The 23,376-nt window shown below is 34.4% G+C and overlaps 1 protein-coding gene across 2 annotated transcripts in view; it reads right to left on the reverse strand.

Annotated features, from left to right (window-relative positions):
* Nucleotides 1-19,454, reverse strand: part of QKI (QKI, KH domain containing RNA binding) — a 63,719-nt gene extending 44,265 nt beyond the window's left edge. For both annotated transcript variants that reach the window (XM_019612868.2, XM_031552441.1), the window contains exon 1: nucleotides 19,285-19,454. In XM_019612868.2, the coding sequence (XP_019468413.1) occupies nucleotides 19,285-19,404 (120 nt within the window). In that variant the 5' untranslated portion in view covers nucleotides 19,405-19,454. The remainder of the gene's footprint in view (nucleotides 1-19,284) is intronic.
* Between the last annotated feature and the right edge of the window lie 3,922 nt (nucleotides 19,455-23,376).

Genomic DNA, 23,376 nt, shown 5'->3' on the forward strand with positions numbered 1-23,376 from the left:
AAGTAGTTTCTGAATGCATGACCAGACACACACAGAATATCTGTGTGGTTGGACTAGTATGTTGCCAGGCGTAGGTTCAGCCTCATAAAGGCACCACAAGGCTTTCATAAAAGGTCTCTTGGTCTAGCCTTCCTTTGCTCCCTTCAGCTAAGAAGCATCCAGAAAAAAATATATATATTTTTTGCTCTTCCATACTTTTTGACTGGGATCTACCCGGCCAGTACACTGCTTACTGGCCACCCATCATCAACAGAAATTGAGGTATTTTCCAAAACCACCACTTCTTCTTCCCTCAGGTTTGTATCCAACCAACACCACATTATTCTTCATTTTTACAGTGAATTCCACACTGATGACATCAGGAACACTAGCTTTGAATTTCAGTTGTCTTCAGAAGTAGCTAGTATGACATTTTCTAAGAGTATTTTCTACTCCACTAACAATGTTACTCCCAAAAAAGGAACAAGACTCCATTTGAGGTAGAACATCAGTTGATTCTATCATCACTACTAATCTGCTAATACAGTTTAAGCAAGTTGTTATTTTAACAAATGATTCCCAAGTCTTTTGTACTAACAGCTTACTGTCAACATTCAATTCCTCAGTGTCATATCAGAACTTTAGCTGAGAGCTCCACAGGAAAAAGCATTAACAAAATTTCTGAAGCGACTAAGTACAGATAAGAGACTACCAAACCACAATTGAGAAAAGAGCACAGATTAATCCTTTTAGTTAGCATCAAAAGACTTCTTGGAACCCAGCTGTATCTGCATCTACTATTTATTTCTCTTACCCGCCAAATAATAGTAAGTATTGTTACACTGGACAAAAATGAAAAAACTGTTTCAATCACATTTTTAACTCAGGATTTCTTATGTTTTTCCCGATCTCTCACCCAACTGCATTTTTCCCTCACCACCCTCCTTCTTCACCATCTTCAAACTACACATCTGTGTTTAAGAACACTGGTTATTTGAATACTGCATGATGTCTAAATTCAGAATACTTCTCTTTCGTTCCCTACAGCTTCATTCTTATGCTGGACTTGTCCAGTCCTCCAGGGTTTACCTTACTCCTAGTGAATTAATGAGAAGTAAATATCAGTGATTCACAAACTTTGATCAATTTAAGATGACTAGACTGCGCTAGTACAAATGCATTCAGTTAATACCTGTTAGAATAAGTGTGTTAAAAAAATGAAGCAGAACTGTCCCATGCTAATATTAACTGCTTCCACATAAACAAGATCCAAGCAACAAGCAACCAAATACTTTGTTTTCTTTCACAAAGTTAGTCTCTCTGTTCTTAACAAGTCTATACATTGAACTTCTATATAACCACTTTTACTCACAGTATTTTGTAATCATTTTCCTGTGTTTTTTTTTTTGTTTTTGAAGAGGTGAACTAAGTTTCATTTTCATTGTGTTCTCAAATTTTCCTATGCAAACTCAATATCAGAACCCCATACTAGAATTCCAAGTCTGTGAAATGTATGAGCACGAAAGTATCCTATGCATCACTTACATATTCATGCAGAATCAAACACATTAGGAAAAGAAAGCTGCTCTAAATCCTAATGTTTGTACTTAGTCCAGGATCTTAATGATCGCTGTGCAGCAACAGACACTCCCAGAAGCTGACAAAATTTCAGTCCTATCTAACAAGTTGATTGAATCAGAAACCCTCTGACAACCCTCTATTACCCAGGAAAACCAATAGCTTTTACATTGCTTCCATGCCTCATCAGATTCTACATCCAGAACAAAAGGAAAATAAGAACAAACTATGCTAAAATTCGAAGCTGCAGATTAATAAAAGGTTTTACAGATGCATGACTGATTTTAACAGTGTACAAGAATGCGATTCTTTAGAAACTTCCTATACAAGTTAAAACCTGAAGAACTTGTCGGAATTCAGAAGTATTATATTTCACCCATACTTTTCGTATTTTGTGTTTTCCCTTCACACCTGAAAGATATGAAGATCTAGTTTATCTGATAAAAAAAATCTTTATTTTTAGAAAATAATTTGAAAAAAAAATTGGATTAAAATAACCAAATCTCACAAGAGAGATATCATATAAACATGCATTTGGTTAGAGAATTAATTTGCTCAAATAAAAACTAAACTATTGTACCATTTTATTATTGCAAGTATTCTATGATTTACTATACATGGCTTTTACAGAGATCTTAAAGTCTATTCCAATTTTAAGCAAAATGAAAAATGCCTTAGCAAGTTTATTTGTGCCACAAATACGCTGAGTATGAACATTTTGCACTCAGCCTAAATATCTTTGTAAGTAAAATATCAGTAGTACTTCACAATAGAAGATGTTCTATGTTGACATTAACTAAGAATACATAAAGTTACAATTTAATTATTCTTGAGTACTTACTTGTATGTATGGTTTTACTGAAGAGAAGTAGTCTATGCATTTAATTGAAACAGATTCATATGTATAGCTATCTTCCACTGTATTATTTCCAATTTAAAAAACAGCACCATACTGACAAAAAACTTTTTAAGAAATGGAAAATGCTCTAAGTCATGACAGCACTGTGACAGCACTATGACAGTTGTTTTTGCATATTTTGAAGATAGCTTATATTGCTTCCATTACATTTTTAGATAATCTTAGAAAAGTACAGTTGTTTTGTTGTTTTTTTTTTTTAAATCTTAACAGCCATGTAACTAATTAAACTGTAACTATGTAAAATACTTCAAGTATTGGGAAACAACAGCATAATAAATCTTAAGAAGGTAAGATTTTATACTTTCAGCACTGTAGTATGTTTAATAAAGAAAACAGGACACATGGCATACACATACATGCTCAGAAATCTCCATCAGAAAATATTAAATGCTATATAGGACAGTAGGAAAACATAAATGTGCAATTTATTTTACTTTACAATGTGCTTTCTCATTACAGTATTTTCCAATGTCTATTCAATTAACTTACCACAAGCAAATACCCATTCTCAAAATGACAACTTTATCACAAGTTTTTACTGAGAATATAGAAGCTGTAGTGGTATAAATTTAGATATTTACACACACTCATACAGAGACTTTAAGGAGTACTAATGTTATAGCTAGGAAATTTCTATATTCAAAATCACCATGAAAGAATTCAGACAAAGCCTTTTAGTTCATATGTACATCCCTGCCTCTCATTTTTTTTCTTTCAGAAAAAATATATCAAAATACTCCAAGTTATGGATGCCACTTCATCCCACACAGATTATACAGCTACATTTTTGACAGTCGTTGGTTAAGAAAGTGTCTTTCCTGTGAGATTGCAAAATCTTTCATTAATTGCATTAGCATGTACTTTGAGGATTAAATATGCTCCAGTGGAATTTGGCAATTGTATTTAGGAGATCCAATCTCTGATGATATTTTACAGGAAGAGGAGGCTGACTAGATGGTATTAACACTGTCAACACAGGGAACATAGTACTAATAACATATCTAATTATTATTATTTTTTTTTAATACAAACTAATCTTAATGTAGTTTCTAAGCTGTTGATGAAAAGTGAACTTGTTTCCTGAAATCTCTTCCAGAAACACTTACTGGTAATAGAAGACAGGCTGTAGACAACAACGCCCAAGAAACATTCCCTTCATTCCTTTATCAAGTAAGTTTTCTAAGCAAAATAACCAAGTAAATGCCAAAGTACATATGTAGTGAATGACATGTATAATCTGCTTATGCCAGATATATCCATTTATATCTGCTGGGTGTATCTGACCCACACCATTCTAATACTATCATCAAAAGTAAGCAAGTACTCATCTTGTTACAGGCAAGACCTGATAATTATTGTAGGAGTAAGACAAGCTTAGTCAAGATTGAAAGCATGTTTAAGCAATATATTTTTAATGCAAAAGTAAAGGATGTGAACATAATTGTAATATATTACTAAAATACAGTGCTTTTGAACATGAAGAACAAGATAATGTTCAGTATTTTAAAGTCTGTTACTTATTAGCATCCAGAGCCTTCCCTCTTGGACATGAGCAACACATGCTCTCATGACTTCAAGGACGGATTACTATAACAAACATTGTGATTCATCTTGAGCAATATGCATTTATAACTGCGCTTCTCATTAGCAAAGCTCCCTGAAAAAATTGAAGATGGAAAAATAAGACAAACCTTTAAGGAATTTTTAAGTACTAAAAATCAGGGTTTTTTGTTTTTGTTTTTATATTTAGATTTTTTTTATAACTTAAAAAGTAGTTAAAAAAAACATGCTAAAAGTATCAAATTTTTCAAAAGGTATACCTGAGCCTCTCAGGGCCATTATGAAATTCTCTATGCTAGCATGTATATTCCTGCAACACAGTATTATTTAACCAGTTAAAGATTGATTCAATTTATATTATGGAAGCTAGGTAAAAATAAGTAATGTAATTCCATGTAGAAAATTAAGGTTGTTTTAATTGGGTGACAAGCTTTAGTAAGTATGTTGACTGCAATAATAAAAACAAGTCTTTTACAAAGTACCACAAAAATTAAGATCTTAAGACAGCACAACAGCATAAAAGCAGCCACCTTAAAGTAAAAATATTCAAGTATTCCATTTAAAGATGGCACAATTCTTAAAGGTTGATTTTATTGCTGGGATTGACTTGTCAGTTATTGACAAGATTGGTATATCAGATAGTTTACATTCATTTCTGATCAACGAGACTAACAGCCACTGCTGATCATTCCAAAAAATGAATCTAAATCTCTCTGATCACTGCAGCTGTAATCTAGACAAACCAGATCATCCCCATGATTTCAACAGAATATTATTTTCATATAGCAGAAGGCATCCTAGTGCTTTAAATGCTTAAGGAAAAAAAAAAAAGAAAAGCAAAAAAATAAAAATGCCTTTTAAAGTATAGCTGGGATTTAGAATGAATTACTAAATCCTTTAAATCCACACTATTCACCTCTAATAACCTCTGTGCTGAAGGCTTTGAGAGCTTATTTAACTGACAAATAGCTTTACAACCCCCCCATGGAAATATAATGGATCAGATCCATTAAAAATAGTAATAAATAAAATCGGGCTAACTTTCCAGGTCAGTCTAATAATGGCAATAAAGCTTTATTAAAGGAAGAAAAATAAAATAAAGTCCCAGAGAATAGTATTGCTTTTAAAATTAATCTATTTTTCTCCAAATTCTTAACTCAAATTTATAAGAGAACCTCTGAATAAGCTATCAAGTATGCATACTAGATGTTGTTTCATTCAGATTTTTTAAAAAATATTATTCTAACACTTAGAAATATATTTAAACACTGCTTTACTTTTAGCACAGAAAGTCACGCGACAGAAAAACCTCAGTAGTAGCAAAGCCAAGTTAACTGAATGTATTACAACTAGGTCACAAGTGGTGTCCCTCAGGAGTTGGTTTTGGGACTGGTGCTCTTCAACATCTTCATCAGTGACATAGACAATGGCATCGACTGCACCCTCAGCAAGTTTGCGGATGATATCAAGCTGAGCGGTGCAGTCGATATATTGGAAGGAAGGGAAGCCATCCAGAGGGACCTGGACAGGCTGGAGAAGTGGGCCCAGGAAAACCTAATGAGGTTCAGTAAGACCAAGTACAGGGTGCTGCACTTGGGTCGGGGCAATCCCACGTATTTATACAGACTGGGGGAAGATCTCCTTCAGAGCAGCCCTGCAGAGAAGGACTTGGGGGTCCTGGTGGACAAGAAGCTGGACATGAGCCAGCAGTGTGTGCTTGCAGCCTGGAAGCCTAACTGTGTTCTGGGCTGCATTAAAAAAAGGGGTGGCCAGCAGGAAGAGGGAGGTGATTGTCCCCCTCTACTCGGCTCTTGTGAGGTCCCATCTGCAGTACTGCATCCAGGCCTGGGGCCCCTAGTATAGGAAGGACATGGAGCTCTCGGAGTGGATCCAGAGGAGGGCCACTAAGATGATCAGAGGGCTGGAGCACCTCTCCTATGAGGAAAGTTGAGGGAACTGGACTTGTTTAGCTTGGAGAAGAGAAGGCTCCAGGGAGACCTCATTATGGCCTTCCAGTACTCGAAGGGAGCTTATAAACAGGAAGGAGAACAGTTGTTTATAAGGGTGGACTGTGATAGGACAAGGGGGAATGGTTTTAAACTGGGGCAGGGGAGGTTTAGGTTAGATATTAAGAGGACTGGAACAGATTGCCCAAGGAGGTTGTGTGTGCCCCATCCTGGAGGCATTCAAGGCCAGGCTGGATGTTGCTCTGGGCAGCCTGGTCTGGTGGTTGGTGACCCTGCACATAGCAGAGGGGTTGAAACTAGATGATCATTTTCAACCCAGGCCATTCTATGTTAGTTGGTGTTGTCAACATATGGTTTCCTTTGTTATCTGCTGGAACTCACTATCTGTCAAGACTCATTATCAAAATACTGCCATAAGATCTTAGAGTGCACATACAAAATCAAAATCTTCAAGTTATATTTATTTTAGTATCTATCGTACCACTATAATTTTCATCCACACTTCCAATCACAATATAAACAGCATCTTTATAGAAGCTCATCTTTATAGAAGATTCCACCTGTTTTTGTAATGCAATTTATATGAGTTCCTGAAGTAAGAAAAGATGGAAAAACATGCTTATCTTGTCAAGTACTCAAGAAGTTTCACAGCACCACAGAACTTGCACTGCTTAAGCTGTTTTAAATAGAAGCAGTGAAAGTCTGATAAACAGACTAGAAAGTTTGGGAGAATTAAGAGTAATTCTTAAATTTCTGACCAGTAACACTAATAATAAAACCAATTCTAATTTTACTGCGCAGAATTAAATAATCACATGGAAAGAAAGCTAATATTATAAATAGACTGTACTTGCATAAGATAAGTAGAAGGGATAAAGGTTGATTCATTAAATCTTCTACATTTTGTTAATGTTTGTGATGGTGGTCTTGTATACGACACATAGTTTTGAATGCTAAGTTCAACACAAGTATCGCCTGAGATCCAGAAGAGCTGCTGTGCTAATTCGGAATGTAACCAGCACTTGAAGAATGGTATCACACACCAATGCAAGAGAAGATTTGCAAATCACAACCTAGCTCCATTTCAATAAATCTCTCTGTATAGGGATATACAAAAAAGTAAAATCTGACTAAACACAATACATCAAATTCCCTGAGCAAAGAAGCTCAAATCTCTCTAATCTCTTTTATACAAGGTCTGAAAACCCTATCTTGTGCACCAACAACTACATATAGCCAATCTGAACTTTCACATACCTATTTAAGCACTCTGTAGAAAAGATAAGCACAAATGATTGCATTAATTTAATGCAAGACCATCTTTAATTGGTAAAAAAAACAATTAGGAGAAGCTGCTCCTGATCATAGGGAAAAAGAGTTGTTAACATTAAGACAAATGAGACCCATCTGTCATCATTCATATTTTCTAAAAAAGCATTCAAGCGGCTACACCTCTCTTCCACAAGCCACCAAAACAAGCTTTAAAGGGACGAGCTCCTTCTAAGGAGACAAGATTTGGGATTTCCTGATCTTGCCCCATTGTAACAAGTTACAGTGCTAGACAAGGAATCTGTATATGCTGAAGAACATGATGACAAGGAGAGACCATTCCCGAGAAAGTGAGCACTGTTTCACTCTATTTAGACCATAGCTTCTCTCGGAGAAAGCTCTGCTACATGCACCTATCTCAGATATAAAAGGGGACAGGGTAGGCTTGTTCAGCAAGAGCCGATCTGCTGAAAAGCCAAAAATTAGGCTTAGGTCTTCATTTCTTTGAGGCAGTTGACAGCTGTAAACCAGAACAAACGATTTAGTTTGGGTTCAAAAACTGAAGAATTAATGAGCAAACAAACAAACAAAAAAAAAAACAACAGTAGAAACTGAAGCAAAAAGCAGCAGCAAAAAATAAGCAAGATTTATCTTCCAGCTGAAGTGTTAGTCACATTTGTAGCTTAACATTTTGATTGCTGTTACCGCACACAAAATTAATAAAAGTATGTAAGTTGCTCCAAAAGTAATGCCTCCTATTTATTCCCATAGAAAGTACGACAGACACGAAGAACAAAATAACACTGCTTGATAGAGAAAATTATCATCTTCAAAACTATAAAGCAGAAGGCATTACTTTTGGACAGCCCTCATAGAATTATAGTTGCATATCGAAGAAGAGAGCGTCCTATGCAATTGAGTAGTGATTTTTCCAAACATTAGCTTTCATTTTGTACGTACATAATAAATCACATTATGATACTTTTCTATATCATTAATAAAAGGAGCAGAATTAGAACATACAAAGTTTGCACCACCTGAGAACATTTGTTTTTATCTATTACAAAGAGTTTTTTTCTAATTTTAAATTAAACTTAAAGATAGCAAGTATCAACATGCACCTAAGAATTCCACCAAGGAGCAAGGAAGCATCACAAGAGCATTATTGTGAGACGACCTAACAAACAGCTTGACACAAAAGTAGATCAACTTTTTAAATTACTTTTTTTTGGATGGAAATGAAGTACTCATTTTTTTCCGTACTTGGTGAGTCATGGCATGCTGAAAAGCTTTAGTTAAATTTCATAAAATAGTTTCTTTAAAATTAAGAATTTACATTTTATGTACCTAATAAAAGTACTCTTTCAAAGTTTGTCCTTCCAAACTCTTTAACCTTCTCTGTCGTTAGGGTTGACTGATAAGCCACCAGCTGTTTTCTTCCTAGTGCTACAATGCATTCTCTTCCTTTTTAAGGCTAGTGTACCCAAGCAGGAAACAGTAGGACTTTAGCCAGCTGCTAGAATGTCACAATCCTATATATTTAGCTCTCATCTCATTTACTGCCATCCCTCAGTGTCAGCCACTTAATGTCCCTTTCACTCCAGTCCACTGACATTCCTCACCGAGCTGACAACAACGCCGGCTGGATCAGCAGCTATGAGTACAAGAACACACAACAACAAAGCACAGACCTTATCAGTTATCAGAGACAAAAGCCATGACATGTCAAACACAGTCAAGGTGAAAAACATTTTTTTATTTTCAGCTCCTGATCTCAGTTTTACTGTTTCTAAGTTGGGTAACTGTTGACATATATTACCTTTAGATCTTTAGAGAAACATCAATTTGTTCTTTTAGCATATTTAATTAAAACTAGTCTATCATCACCTAATTGTAAGTTCATCTGTTTGTACTGTTCGTGCTATGTTTTGCTTCTTTTTTTCTCAATGCTTTCTTACATACCAATACAAACCATGCACTAGTCACATTTTCTTTTAAACTTGCTTTTGCACATTTAAGATCATCTAAAACATTAACCCTTCTCTTCATGCTACAAGTTTAAAAATAATAATCTTAATAGGGTAGTTTCACTTTCATTCCAAGAGAGTATAAAATAATATCCCTCAAAACATATTTTATGCTACATGTTCTGTTCATGTAAAAACACTAATCTAATTACTGTCATATTTTGGAAATAATTGGATTTTAAATTGCTTAGAATTATCAACATAAGTGAGAAAGCTGTAAAGATAGACAAATTAACAATTTCATGCTTTTAAAATAGAAATTTCTGTTATCATTAGAGGCCCATTTGCAATGATTTAAAGGCCCACAGTACAGTTTGGTAGTTTCCGCCTTTAAGTAGTCATAAAACCCTTTAAACAGTAATTGAGAGATTGTTAACAGAAAGTCATTCAGGAAACCAGATCCCGTGAACAATCTAATAGTAGGCATGTTTAAGAAAGATAGTGAATAATCTGTTTCATCCTATTCACTAAGATGAGGTTTTCAGAACAACGAGAAGACATTAGTTTCAATAATGCCAGGAGATGAGTAAAAATTGTTCAATTCCATGCTCTACTTGGGAATTGTGACACATTTATCCAGAGAATTAACAAGTTGTGCTCTGGGTAAGCTGGTCTCCAAAACCTAATTGTAGGTTCCAGCAGTGCCCTCCAAGCCTCACAGTCTACATCATTAAACTCATATTCCAGTAACAAAGGATCCTTAGGATATACAGTCCAACAACTCATTTCCATAACAACACCTTTTAATTAGATGTGACTACATGTGACATTACCCAAGGCACTTAAGTTGGCAATTTTGCTGTACACTGCTTCCTATTCTCAGTAATTAGAAGTGAGAAAAATATGCTTAAATTGGAGCACCATTGCAGATGGTGATACTGTTCTTACAAATACTTTGCAGAAATGGAAATTCTTATACTTAGGAGACACCATTCCACATCGCTCTTGGTTTTTGTTGGTTTTTTTTCTTTTAAATAAATGTAGTCTTTTTTTTTCCTCCCCCAAAAGAAAGAGCTGACCAAGCAGAGATACTTTTGAGGTTATACTTAACCAAATGCTAAGGAAAGATTCTCAGCAACGACTTCATTTCATCTTACCAATTACTATAATTTTAGATGTAAAGTTTTACATCAATTTCACACAGTAGATTTTATGTTATTTTGTTTTATAATTCTAAGTTTCAAAAATAAATTTGTCACCTTGAGAGGCGAGTGGAAACACAGATTACATGATTCCAAATCAGAAAATCTTAAAGTTGTATTATTTAAATAGTAATTACCATATTTTTCTTCAAAAATAGCTCTCTGACAATTCAAAAAATAAAATAAAAATGGTTAAGCACCACACCAAACAATAGAACAACCAAGCCTATGACAGACTTACAGTATTATTTTGCTGAAAAACTTAGGAGTTTCATAACATATAAGAAAAGAGTGGAAACTTATTTAACCTTCCTAAAGATAAAGATACTTTTCGTGTGTCCAGAATTTCATGCCATGAAAATATTATTTTGACAAAGTAACTTTAAATTATTTAATCAAAATATCTATAAAAGCCCCCTCTCAAAATAAAAAAACAGTTGGGTTATATAGTTAGTACCCTTTGTATAATTCTACTACAAGATATCAAGTGATATACTTTAACCATAAGTAAAAGAAAAAAAGTCTTGTAGCTTTTGATGTCTATTTGCTCTTGTACAAATAGTACTAAAAAAAAACATTTCTTGCTGTTGACCATATTTCAAATCAGAAATTGAACAATTCCATTCACCTTCTGGAAAGGCTATTACAAAAGTGTACAATGTGCACGTACAATTCCCAGAATCTACAACAGTTTGCAAAATCCAAGTTGAGATGCAGAAGCACAGGTCAGAAATGCATAACATATATCCAATTACAAACCTCTGAGTATCTCCTTTAGCACTTTAGGTTTTTCCTCAAAATGGCTTCTGCTAACAGTATGATAACACCAAACTTCAACTCAGCTCTATCTGTCAGAAAGTATTACACAGACAAATTCTGTGTAATAGAAATGTAACAGAAGACAAAACTGAAAAGGGCCCGTAACATCTTAGAAAGCCCAACTGCCTAGGAGCGTTTGAAGATACAAATCTCATCACATCTACACCATAGAGTCATGTACTTCAGTCAGCATGAAACAGCACACAGCAGCAGGTAAGGCTAGCATTACAGTTACAACAGTTCCTTCACATTTCCCTATCAATAATATTGAAACCATTATCCCAAAGATTTTCAGCTAACTAAGTAGCAGCATATTAAGAATTCAAAATTCATTCCAGATTCACCTCTAACTAGCTTCTGCTTTTTACCTAGGAGCTTTTAAAAGGAAGGAGATAAACTGGCATTACATTTTGTTTGTCAAAGGAGATCAACGCAGCTCATTTTCATTGCAACAGAAGAGGAACTACTCCCTGCTTCCAGGGACTAGTTCATGAAGCATTTACTTTTTGTGATCACATGCATCTGGTGGTGAAACAAAACAAAACAAAAAAAAAATCACAATATCCTGAGAAACTGCTACATATTTAAGACAATTTTCAGTCAATTCCACTGATCTTCCCAGAGCAGCCTCTCTAACATTAACAAGACAAACTTCTCAGTATCCTTTGATACACCAGCTCAAACTTTATGCTTAGGACAAACCTGAATTTTTTCAGGTCAATATGTTCTGATTGTTTAAAAATCACACATCTAAAGTATACTTCTCAAGCATATATCAGCACTGTAAAGAAACAGAAGCCTCTGATGGCAGGAGGGGGAGCTATCAACAAACCAAAGCAACTTAAAAACCTAAATGTTGGGTGGATGAATATACATAACAGTGAGCCTTCCTGGAAGATGGGAGGCTTTGGGGGATATTATGTTATAGAATAAGAGATAATTAACATAAACGCAAGTAAGGTGCAAAAAGAGAACTGGGGATATGTCAACCAGAAATATCTTTTATTTTCATACACAATATTTTAAGGAAACCAGTGCACAGTTAAAATAAGGTCAGCAAGTTTCAAAAGAAATCCGAGCCTTCACAGAATTAGACTATTATACTCTTCTTAATGAGGAAAAAAACACCCTAACAGTTTAAGAGCTGTGCATAAATATTTTGCTGAAGCAATTGAAATGAAACAACCAAGTCCAACTACTGCTCTTCACAGCTTTAAAACACAGCGGAGACTAATTAAATATATAGAGTAGATACATATACCAACCAGATGAATACCTACCAGCCAAACAGAACCTGCCATGCATGCATATCTATTGAGGTAGCATTTGTCTTTTACTATAAATTCAAATGTTCAAAACTAAGATAGGTAAGCAACAGTTCCTACAATATAAAACAAAACACAGAAGAAAAAGATCTAAATAGAAACTTCCTTAAGCTGGATGGAATTTGCGTACAATCCTCCTCTCAACAATAATCATGGAAATAAGCCAACTAGTCTAACAGTATGAGGTGCAAATGCACAGAAAAAACACAATCTTGTTCAAGCAAGAAGTGAATACTACAAATGTAATATTGCACTAAGAATTTGCCTTGACAGATGAAATATACTTTAAAATGTTCTCTTTAAAAAAAATTAACAGTTCATGTTCTTATTTAAATGACTTTTTTGTAATTAATAGGCACCTGGAAGGCTTGTGGACGAATTTATTCTAGAAATAAGTAATAGAACTTGAGAACCTACTATCGATTCAGCTGCTTCAGAAGCAATTTCTAAACTAACAAATGTATTTTAAACACTTCTCTACCCCAACTCTTGTGAGTGCATTTCTGTGTTTACTTAATTCTCCAATCCTAGTTAAAGCACACAAGATGTTAATTCACAAGAAAAGCTATCAGCAAGTCCTGTAGTTGTACCCAACTACACCTGACCACTCAGCAGCAGCAAATATCATTCTGAGGAACTTCCTCCTCTCTGCATAAAACCTTTTCCTACTCTAATAAATGTTTGAGAGAACTGATTGAACAAGATCCAATTAAAAACAGTGTATTCCACAAATCTCTCCGCCCCACATCTAACTTTCATTATGCCTGAACACAATTCTTCTGTATTTTTAGTATTACAAGAGATACTATACAAAATGTGTAGAAATACTGAGAGAAATCAGGAATATGAAGCATACACAAACTGACAAAACAAGTTAAAAGCTATAATACATGGCCAATTGGAGCCACACTCCCAGATATTTTTGTAGTCCATGAAATAAAGATATTTATGCACATAAAGCACAGAATTCTAGAACATTCAAACAAAAGAGGGTATTAAGATGACTGCTCTGATTAAATAAATTGCCCACTGAAAGCCTAACTCTGCAGAGACAATCACAATCGAGAGACCAGCCATAATGAAAGGCACTGTGCAAGCTAAAACAAGCATGATAGATGTTGACGACTAGGTCTTAAGTTGATCTTTAAAAAGTTCAGTTTGAAACACTCTTTGCAACTGCCAACATTAACCATTTTGAGTAAGATTAATTTAACCAACTACCTATTCTAATCAAAGTCTAAAATTATTATTCCATTCACAGAACAGTAGGTTGTACACACTGCCTGGAGTCATTTTCTAGCTTACTATCCTCCTGCAGAAGTGGTCCCTCCCACTTCAGTTCAATGGATACATAAGGCACCCAGTGTCTAGCAGTAACTTATTGTATAGATAAGAGGTCTCACACCCTTGTGAATTGGAATTGGACAGTGACTAAACTAGAAGAACAAACCACTGCTTCCCAGAGATATCATACACATGCTGGACAAATCTGTAAGTCTAATCCTACAATGTTAATTTGAACAATTTCTTAATATAAGAATTATCACAAACATACCCTAATAAATCTATTTAAAAGTTAATAAAAAACCTGAAAGAAAGGATAAAATATAAGTAATATTAACAAATAAATTACTATGTAATCTCTTGTCAAATGTAATTGTACTTGATGCTTGAAGCATTAAAAAGGAGGAAGAAAACTATCACAAGGATGAGATTTGGACTTAGCTCATTGGCATTGATGAACTGATGTTGAGCCACTGGAGACTACGCAAGAGGATTACTTTTTTTTTTTTTTGTTTACTTGTTTTGAAATCTTCAAGGTACCTTCGAAGCTAACATAAACATGTTTTGAAGATTTCAATAGCTTATATCTGAACCAAATTATGATGTACGTCATTTTTCAAGCATGGTGCTAGAAGATACCCTAAACAGTAGATTGTGAAAGATAACTTTCTTTTAAGTTCTGGTTCAAACAGTGAATTGTTAGTAATGGAAACACATCCACTAAAACATTAGGTACAGGAGGAGAAAAGGCTTGTAGATTTCCATTTTGTTAACATCTAAACAAAGGCTTTTTTTTTTTCCAATGAATTTACTCCTCTATTACTTGCAAACAGAGTGTAAAACCTCATAAATATGTGATGTTCCAACTCAAACATAGCTTATTTTTAAACTTACTACTTTTAGTAGAGCACTGTTCCAAATATCTCATTAGTAAGTAAACTATTTTAGTTCCTTCATTAGTAAGTAAACTATTTTAGTTCCTTCTAGTTATTTTAGTTCCTTGATAGTTATATCAGTAGATGACGTTGTCCCAAATCTTCCTCAACCTCTGATGGTTACTCTGTAAACCAAACTTATTTACCAAGAAGAGTTATATTCTCCTCTTTCTTTACTACTGCAAGGGTAAACAAGGCTAGCTTTTTTAGCTTCCTCCCCTAATCATTAGGGAATGACAATGTTAAATAAAAGAATCAGAACAATAAATAAAGAGGATATTATCATTTTTCTAATCCATATTAAAGATACTATTAAACTCTGATATTACCAAATTGAAAAAGGATTTAAATGTTTTGTGAGTAAGTTCCCCATAGTAAAACGAATCCCTGTGTTCATCACTCTGTTGTACTACTTAAACAGTTTTAACTAAAGTGGTCAGAAAGTATGCGCAAGCTGTTTATCACTGCTGGCCTCTGAGCTTCAGTATCCTCAAAGGACATGCTACTTTAGATGCGATAATTACCGAGTTCTTACATTTATACCGAAGAGCCACAGAAGAGTTCCAACAGAGAATTTCACATTAATCAGAGCTAACAGGGCATTTATTAAAAATAAAGCCACGATTATAACAAAAACATCTATTCAGTCCAATATTTGTAGGTATTAATTCCAAAAAATATTTAAACTGGTATCAAAATTTAGTCTTGGCATTTAAAGGGAAATTCAAGCAAAGAAATAATTTACCTGAAGCATAAGAAATGCTGAAGACAGTATTAAACATTAACCTACAAACAATAGCATACCCTTCCTATCCTTCTGTTTCCTACGAGCTCCTTATTTTCCAGATATTACCACATACATTCTTTAATACTTCAATTGAACATTTTTCCATGAAATGGATGTGCTTTTAAACCACAACACCAGAAAGTTAAATAATGAAACAAAGATTTAATTGTAGAGAGAACATAATTTTAACCAAGGGGCAAATTACATACAAATACCAGAACCTATTCTTCATTTTAAACAATTCGTCTGACACACTTCTGGAGCACATAAATGTCTCAAAAAAAAAAAAAAAAAAAGAACGCTAAATAGCCCAAATCTCAGTTTTAAGACTAACATTCCCATAAATATCAAACATCTTCCAAGGACATAAGAAAGAAATAATATATACATAAAAGTATGCTCAATTATATTACTGTAGCATGCACTGAAAAAAAAATGAGCCTGACTGTACACCACCCCAACAGCTTGGCAATTTATCAGATACTGATTACATCATGAAAAACTCAACGCCTTCAAATTCTAGTACAGAAGTACAGACTCTACACAGCCCACATTTAAAAACTATTACCTGTTTCAGATGAAGATTAATTTTGTAAATTCAAACCTTACATCAACTATGTTCTTAGAATCAAACCTAGAGTGAAATATATTCAATAAACACTCAAAAAAATTAAGAGACTGAAAAGGATTTTATATGCACGTTAGATACGTAATACAAGCTTATATATTGCTTTCTCCATATAAGTACCCTAAGAACAGCTAAATAGTACTAGCAAAACTACAGAAGCTATGAAAATTCACGTTTTTATTTTTTATACATACATACACAGTTGTATGTTTATGTACACATATGCATTCCATATATAACGTGCATATGCTTGCTTTAAACAAATGACAGACTGTTACTTTTATGTCTCACAATTAATTTAGGACTCTGCACAAAATTACACTCCAGTGCTACTTGGTATTCACTCCAGTGAACTGGTCTATATGCTTCCAATAACTTCAAAATACTTCCCAGAATGTATGTTTATTAGAGCACCGCATTAGTTTACTGATGTTTATTTTTACTTGTTTAAAGAAAAATTAAATCTACATCAGAAAACTGTTTCTCATCACCTTCCACCTAATAACCTTTATGATTACCCAGCTTTATGTCTTTGTAAGGTAAACAAGATTGTCAATAGCAAGAGAATGTCAGCAATGAAAGGAATTAACTGGATTTATCAAAGTCACCCTGATAGCCTGCATAGCATGTCTTCCCTGTATCCAATCTCAATTTAAGCAATTGCTAAATATGAATAAGAGGTTGAATGTCATGCTGTGCTATTAGCAATTGATATCAGTGAAATTATCTTTACAAATAAATTTCACATTCTTTGAGACAAGTTGGAATTACAACACTCCAGACTTTCTGAACACTGTACAAGACTAAACACTAAGCAACATATTTCATCACTAACTTCTAGAAAAGGTGTAAGAACTGTTCTTGTATGCACTTAATATTCTGGTTCTTAACTAATTATCAAGGTTGGGCAGATCCTCATTCTGAATCCAGGAACAAATGCAGACAGACAACAGGTAGGCAAGAAGAACACAGAGAAAATGCTGGAATTGGCTTTCCATTTAAGTACGAATTGCAAAGTACAATACTCAGAACCTATCCAGAAAAACACATTTGTCTCCTACCAAGCTGACGTGATAGTCTAATGCCATATAATAATACCTGGCATGGGTGGTGGCAAATTTTACCAACTGATGCTGCCATGACTGAAACACTTGACTGAACAAAATGTATTGCTCTTTCTTCAAGCATGGGATTGAGTAAGCTCAAACTTACTGTTCTTTTCCTGGTTAAAGAACATAGTCACAAACAAGCTCAGAAATATCAGAAAAGTACGTTTGAGCTAACGTAAGGATTTATTAGTGACAAGCAAAAGAGAAGTTCCAGTTGTTTTTTTTGTTTTTTTTTTTTTTAAATTCAAACTTTTCACACTATCTCACAAGAACCAACTACCTTTTTATTGGAGGTGATACATATACAAAGCACTAATCTCTTCAACTTCTGAATTTCCAAGAGCTTAATAAAATAGCAATCACTTCAAGGGCATTCTTCTGAAGGCAAACAAAGAGGTAGTAGTAACTAGAGTCAGGAAATCCTACAGTCAAAGCGTTACACAAGTGTTTTATCAGTACCCACAGACAACCTCTTCCCTGCTTATTTACAATGTTTGATAATTAACTGCCAGACAAGTGCTGAGCTACTGTACCCTCAATTTCTGGAAGAAAAGCTTAATCATCAACACAACTCGTTTTTATTCCTTCTACCTCACGATTCTAGTAGATCAAGGATCAATTTCTGTAAAAACTGCAAATGATAGCTAAGGCAGCTATTCACGAATGATGCACTGTACAATTATAAAATAAAAAGATTCAACAGTAAGCTATGTTTTAAAAAGCTATTAGCTAATTATAACTCTAAAACACATACACGTATCTAAATAAAATGTTAGTTTATTTTACAGAACAACTGTATTACACCGTTCCTCCCAAAGATCTAGAATTCCAATTAGTTTCAAAAGAACTTGTGTTTTTTGGCACGGATGTGGATAAGCAAACGTATGCATATACACACAGGCAGCTAGATATTTATATGCATATACTTAATTTAGAGGAATAAAGAAAGGAGAAGGAAAAGATATTCTTACTGTCAACGCAAATTCTTTAAACAGGTATTTTTATTCAGAAGCAATAAACCACCTTTGTGAAGATTGAAAAGGGAGACACTTGTCTAAACATTGTTTTAAATAGTGACTTGCACTTAACTTTCTAATGAAGTTTTACTTAACTATCTGAATATTCTAAGCGGCATTAAAATAATAGTTTTATAGAGTTTAATCAAGTAATAATGCAAAAGAAAGCTGCAGAAATACCATAGGTGTTACATCCACTATTTGCTGCTCTGTGCTTTCCTTCCACTTTTGTATAACTTCACCGTGCAAATGCCTCATTTAAACCCTACACTCCCCTACTTCGACTCCTGCACTAGGGGGAACTAACAATTTACTGACAATGATTAAAGAAAATGAATAGGGTAGACTTTGACAGGACTGTTTTCCAAGCTGTTTTAAGAAATTGTTCAGACCAAAGAGGTTCTAAATATTTCTAGTCAAATGAAACCATTCTCCTTTAAAATGCTACACATTCAAAAGAAAAGCTGGCCCAATGGATACTCTAGCAGTTGAATGCATGCAAGAAACTTTGCCTAAGGGAAAACTCTACATGCAAAAGAACTGGTTACAGAGGTATGGGACAAATGGTGCCATCTCTAAGAGGCATCTAGGAGTGTCCAGGCAAAGTACTGACTTTTAAAGTAATACTAAGAGGAAAGTACATTGTCCAAGAACTACTTCCCCCACAAAACTTACTACACAGTTTCTCAGGACCGACAGCACTGAATGAACAAGATATTTCAGATCTTAGATATGGTAAATTATAATCTACACAACCTACAACCACTCACCTTTTGCTTTACTATGTATCAATCCACCAAGCAGCACGTACAGGTTTTCTAAGAAGTATCTTGTCAAAAGCAATTCAAAAGTGATCCAAGAGTGGCACCACAGGAAATATACATTTAGAGACGACCACGACGATCAAGAAATAATTTAGGGACTAAAAAGATATACTTACATCTGGATATTCTTTTACAGGCACATATAGTTTCTCTTGTAACTGTACAATAGGTCCCACAGCATCTGGTAATTCTGCACTTCTCTTCTCCGTACTACCATTTAATGTGTCGTTATACATGTCTTTCCGTACTCTGCTAATTTCTGTGGGGGGAAAAACGTATATTATGTATTAAATACAGTAACAGTTTATAATCTATCATGACAATCTCCTCTTTTTAAATTTCTCCCAAATCACATTGTCAATTTCTCCCTTTCTAAAAGAGCATTATTCTAAAACAAAACACAAATCTACTTCTTTTTTATTGCAGCAGATATCTCAAGCACTTTCTCAACAACTCTAAATTTGCTGCCTATTCAGTCCTATTTATGAAATTCAACTATTCAAGTAAAAATTATCTGCAAGCTCCTGAAAACTTACAAAACTGTTCATGATTTTAGAAGTATACAATAGCTGTTTACGTATATATTATAGTTAGGCTTCTAGGAAGAAAAAATTGATGAGAAAAAAAAGGGGGGGAGGAGGAGAGAAAATGGAGGCAGCAGAGAAGATGAAAGAGTGGCAGAGAGACCTATCTGACAGTGAAGAAAGATACAAAAGAAAAAAAGCAGCCATTTAATAATATTTGCTAGTTCAGCTACACCATTTGGAAACGAACTGGTGCATCTGAGCAATGAGAAACCTGACAGTTCAAGTAAGCAGTTACTGAGCACATGATGTGATAACAAATTAGTAAATAGTTCCAGTGACAATCCCCCAGTATGATGAATCAGTCAGCTGAGCCATCCCTATACACCTAAACAGATAAGCCTGTAATACACATATATGTGTGTGTATATATATATTACATATCATATGTGTATATATATTCTATTTCTTCATTGCAAATAAATGAAAAACTTGTGGACATTAATCACATCACTAGGGAACGTCATCAGTAGTCTTCTAAGCACTGTCTCTGCCAATTACATCTGTATTACATATATCTACAGATGTTAATTTACTTACAAAATGAAGTTGATTAGATATAAATAAGGTTGTTAAAACAGATGACTTTGTTCAAATTAAGGTTAATTTTGCTGAACCATAGCTTCATTTGAGAACAGATACAGTTTTAATAAAACCTTATACTTAATTTCTAGTACTGTTAAAATAGCATTTAAATTACTGCTATAGGAATAAAGCAAGAAACAGTTCATAACTTACTAAACCACAACTAGTATAAAAAAAATTATCAATGAGTTTATTCCAGTATCACTGAAGAACTGCTCAGATCTCATGTATCATCTGCATTCCAAACTGAAAGTTAACATTTAAGCAAGTATTCTTGCCAAATCAGTAAGATTAAGACTTAAAGTACAGGTTGTAAAGTAAAAGCAGACATTTAATAATTTCATTATTTTACTTAGAATTATTTCATCTGCTTTCAGAATGTTCAGAATTAAAACCGAAAAAAAGAAATTTTATTTTAATATGAACAGAGGAAGCCACGGGAAAAAAAAAAAGTCACTTTAAACCACAGTAGCAAATAAAAAGATTATAAGAACTTGTTTTATAACCAAGGTTTTGTGCCAAATGATTTGTAGCTGAGATTCCACCACTTGAAAAGCTGAGGGGAAGGGAGCCTGCGTAATGACAAGGAAGTTTCTGAAACACAGCAGACTTCGTTTTCAAGCAAATTATTCTGAATTATTTCTAACAAACATACTCTGCATATTCAAGAACAAGTTGTTTCTCCACTAGAAACTGACATACTCAATCACATGTACCATATAGCAATTTGGTGCTTAACACCTGCTTAGTATTGAGAATACAAATTTCATCATCATATAATCATAGCTCACGGAAAAAATCCACAGCTTGATCTACACTCAGTTTTGGCAACAGGGACAAAAATCCTCAGGACTACAAGTAGTATTTAGACATGCTTCAGCATACAAAGAAATTCTTTAACACATCTCTTTGAACAAATATTACTATCTTTTGGCAGACTATTTCCTTTTCATTCTCTTCAGATTTTCCCTTAACTTCCACAACACTTAAACAGGCTATGCAGTTTGCCTAGGTTTTTAAGTATAAGTAGTAACACGGTCATTTTTATTTGTATCTGGCAGCCACGGAGTAGTCGCCCTGAAAAATTCATTTTAAACTGCATCATTCATATGTAATATAAACACTAACATTAGATGGCCTGGTTCTCACACACACAAAAACACACACACACCAAAAAAAGCAAACCCCCATATTTTAATCTTTTCTTCGCAAATATTTGTATGTCACAGCTGTGGCACAAAAGAACCAAACATCCAGAACACACACATTACATTGAGAACTACCACTGAACGCTGGCTTTTGTTAAACTGAAGTCATTTATCATGCCTCAAATGTTACAAACCGCTAATACATCGATCAACTGAACATCTTCTATTCCACGACAGGACCAGACACTGTATAGTTAGGGCTTGGCTTTTGTCTTCTCTCACCATGTTCAAGCCATCACAAACAGTAACAAACATCAGGTCAGGGACAGTCAACTGCATTCATTCATTGGCTCCTCACATTATTCTTTCTTCTCCTTGAGCTTTTATCTTCTTTCTTGTCTCAGACACTTTTCCCAGGATCTCAGAAGTATTCAGAAGTGATGGGTAAAATATCAACAATGGTTTTCCATTTTTTCTTCCATCGCTGAGGAGGTCCACAAATTCCTATTCTGTCAAACCACTGTCTAGGAGCATCTTTTCACTTCTCTAGTATTTACAAGAATCAGAGAACTGCTGGCCAAATTATAACCTCACGTTTATCCATTCTTTATCATTTTTGCTGATTTCTTTCACACATTTCCTTCACATGACTGATTTTAGCTATCAGTGAACCCATTTTTCATCCTAACTTGTTAGCCCCGCCTACCCACAAGCATTCACCCAAATACTCTAGACATTTTCTTCCTTTTTTTTCCCCTTTTAAGACCAGTGGGGCATCTGACTCCCACTTCCTCTTTAATCACACTTTTTGTCTCAAGAGCTTTCAAAAGCCCATACACAAAGTACAAAATTTTGATCATATGATTTTACTTCACTCCATTATACTAAAATCCAGCTTTGGTATCTTGCAGCTGTGTCAGTCCCTTTAAGCAGTTCTATTACCCTACTTCTTTTTACTTTTACTTTTTTTTTCCCTTCTTTTTTTTCTTTTTTCTTTTTTTCTTTTTTCTTTTTTTCTTTTTTCTTTTTTTCTTTTTCCCCACCACCTCCAATAAAAGTTTAACTGGAATTGCAGGAATTACTCCAGAACACCTCTACAGCAGCACATCAGAAAAGGTAGTACCTTCCTTCTCTTCTAACTCTAGCCTAGTATCATAGTTTCACTCTATTCTGAAATCTTTAAAATAGGAGGAACAGTACACAAGTAGAAAAATCATATCCTCTCAGCACACATTTTTGTATTTTATCAATTCAACCACATATCAAAGAAAGAGGAACAAGTAAACAGACTTTTATTTAGGCTTATTTCATATAACTTCTCATAGACTACCAAACAGGTAGATATTTCTGTCTTTCCTTCTCAAAAGCTTCTTTGGCAAGCATCTCATGAAATCACAGTTCCCAAGCTCATATGCAAGCCTTTGACTTCTCCACAAATTCTTGCACTGTAGTATCTCACAGGAAGCAAACTGATTAGAAAATAAGGCAAGTTTTATTTTCAGTGTCAACATCTAAGTACAGTTCTAACTACTTTATCCTAACATCATAGTAGTAATTATGTTCTATAGCACTCTAGGGATTTAAGTCAGTTATTAAGGAGAGATACTTAATTACAGCAGCAGATAGGACTAAAAGAAAAGAAAGCATACAGCAGCTTCACTATACCTCTAAAATTGAAAAGATCTAAGCCCCTACCTCTACTGTGAACAGAAGTAGAAACTCTCATGAAGAATTCCAAAATTCATATTATTAAATTTAACAAGTCTGTTCTTACTTTAAAAGTTTAAGTTCAGCAGAAAATGATGGATTTGTCTTGTTCACAGCAGAACACTGGAGGAATGGGCTTAGAAAAAGACAAACTGGCTTCAATATAGTTATCTTGTTCTACCTT

The sequence above is a fragment of the Meleagris gallopavo genome, chromosome 2 (genome assembly GCF_000146605.3).
Source record: "Meleagris gallopavo isolate NT-WF06-2002-E0010 breed Aviagen turkey brand Nicholas breeding stock chromosome 2, Turkey_5.1, whole genome shotgun sequence".
Taxonomy (NCBI): domain Eukaryota; kingdom Metazoa; phylum Chordata; class Aves; order Galliformes; family Phasianidae; genus Meleagris; species Meleagris gallopavo.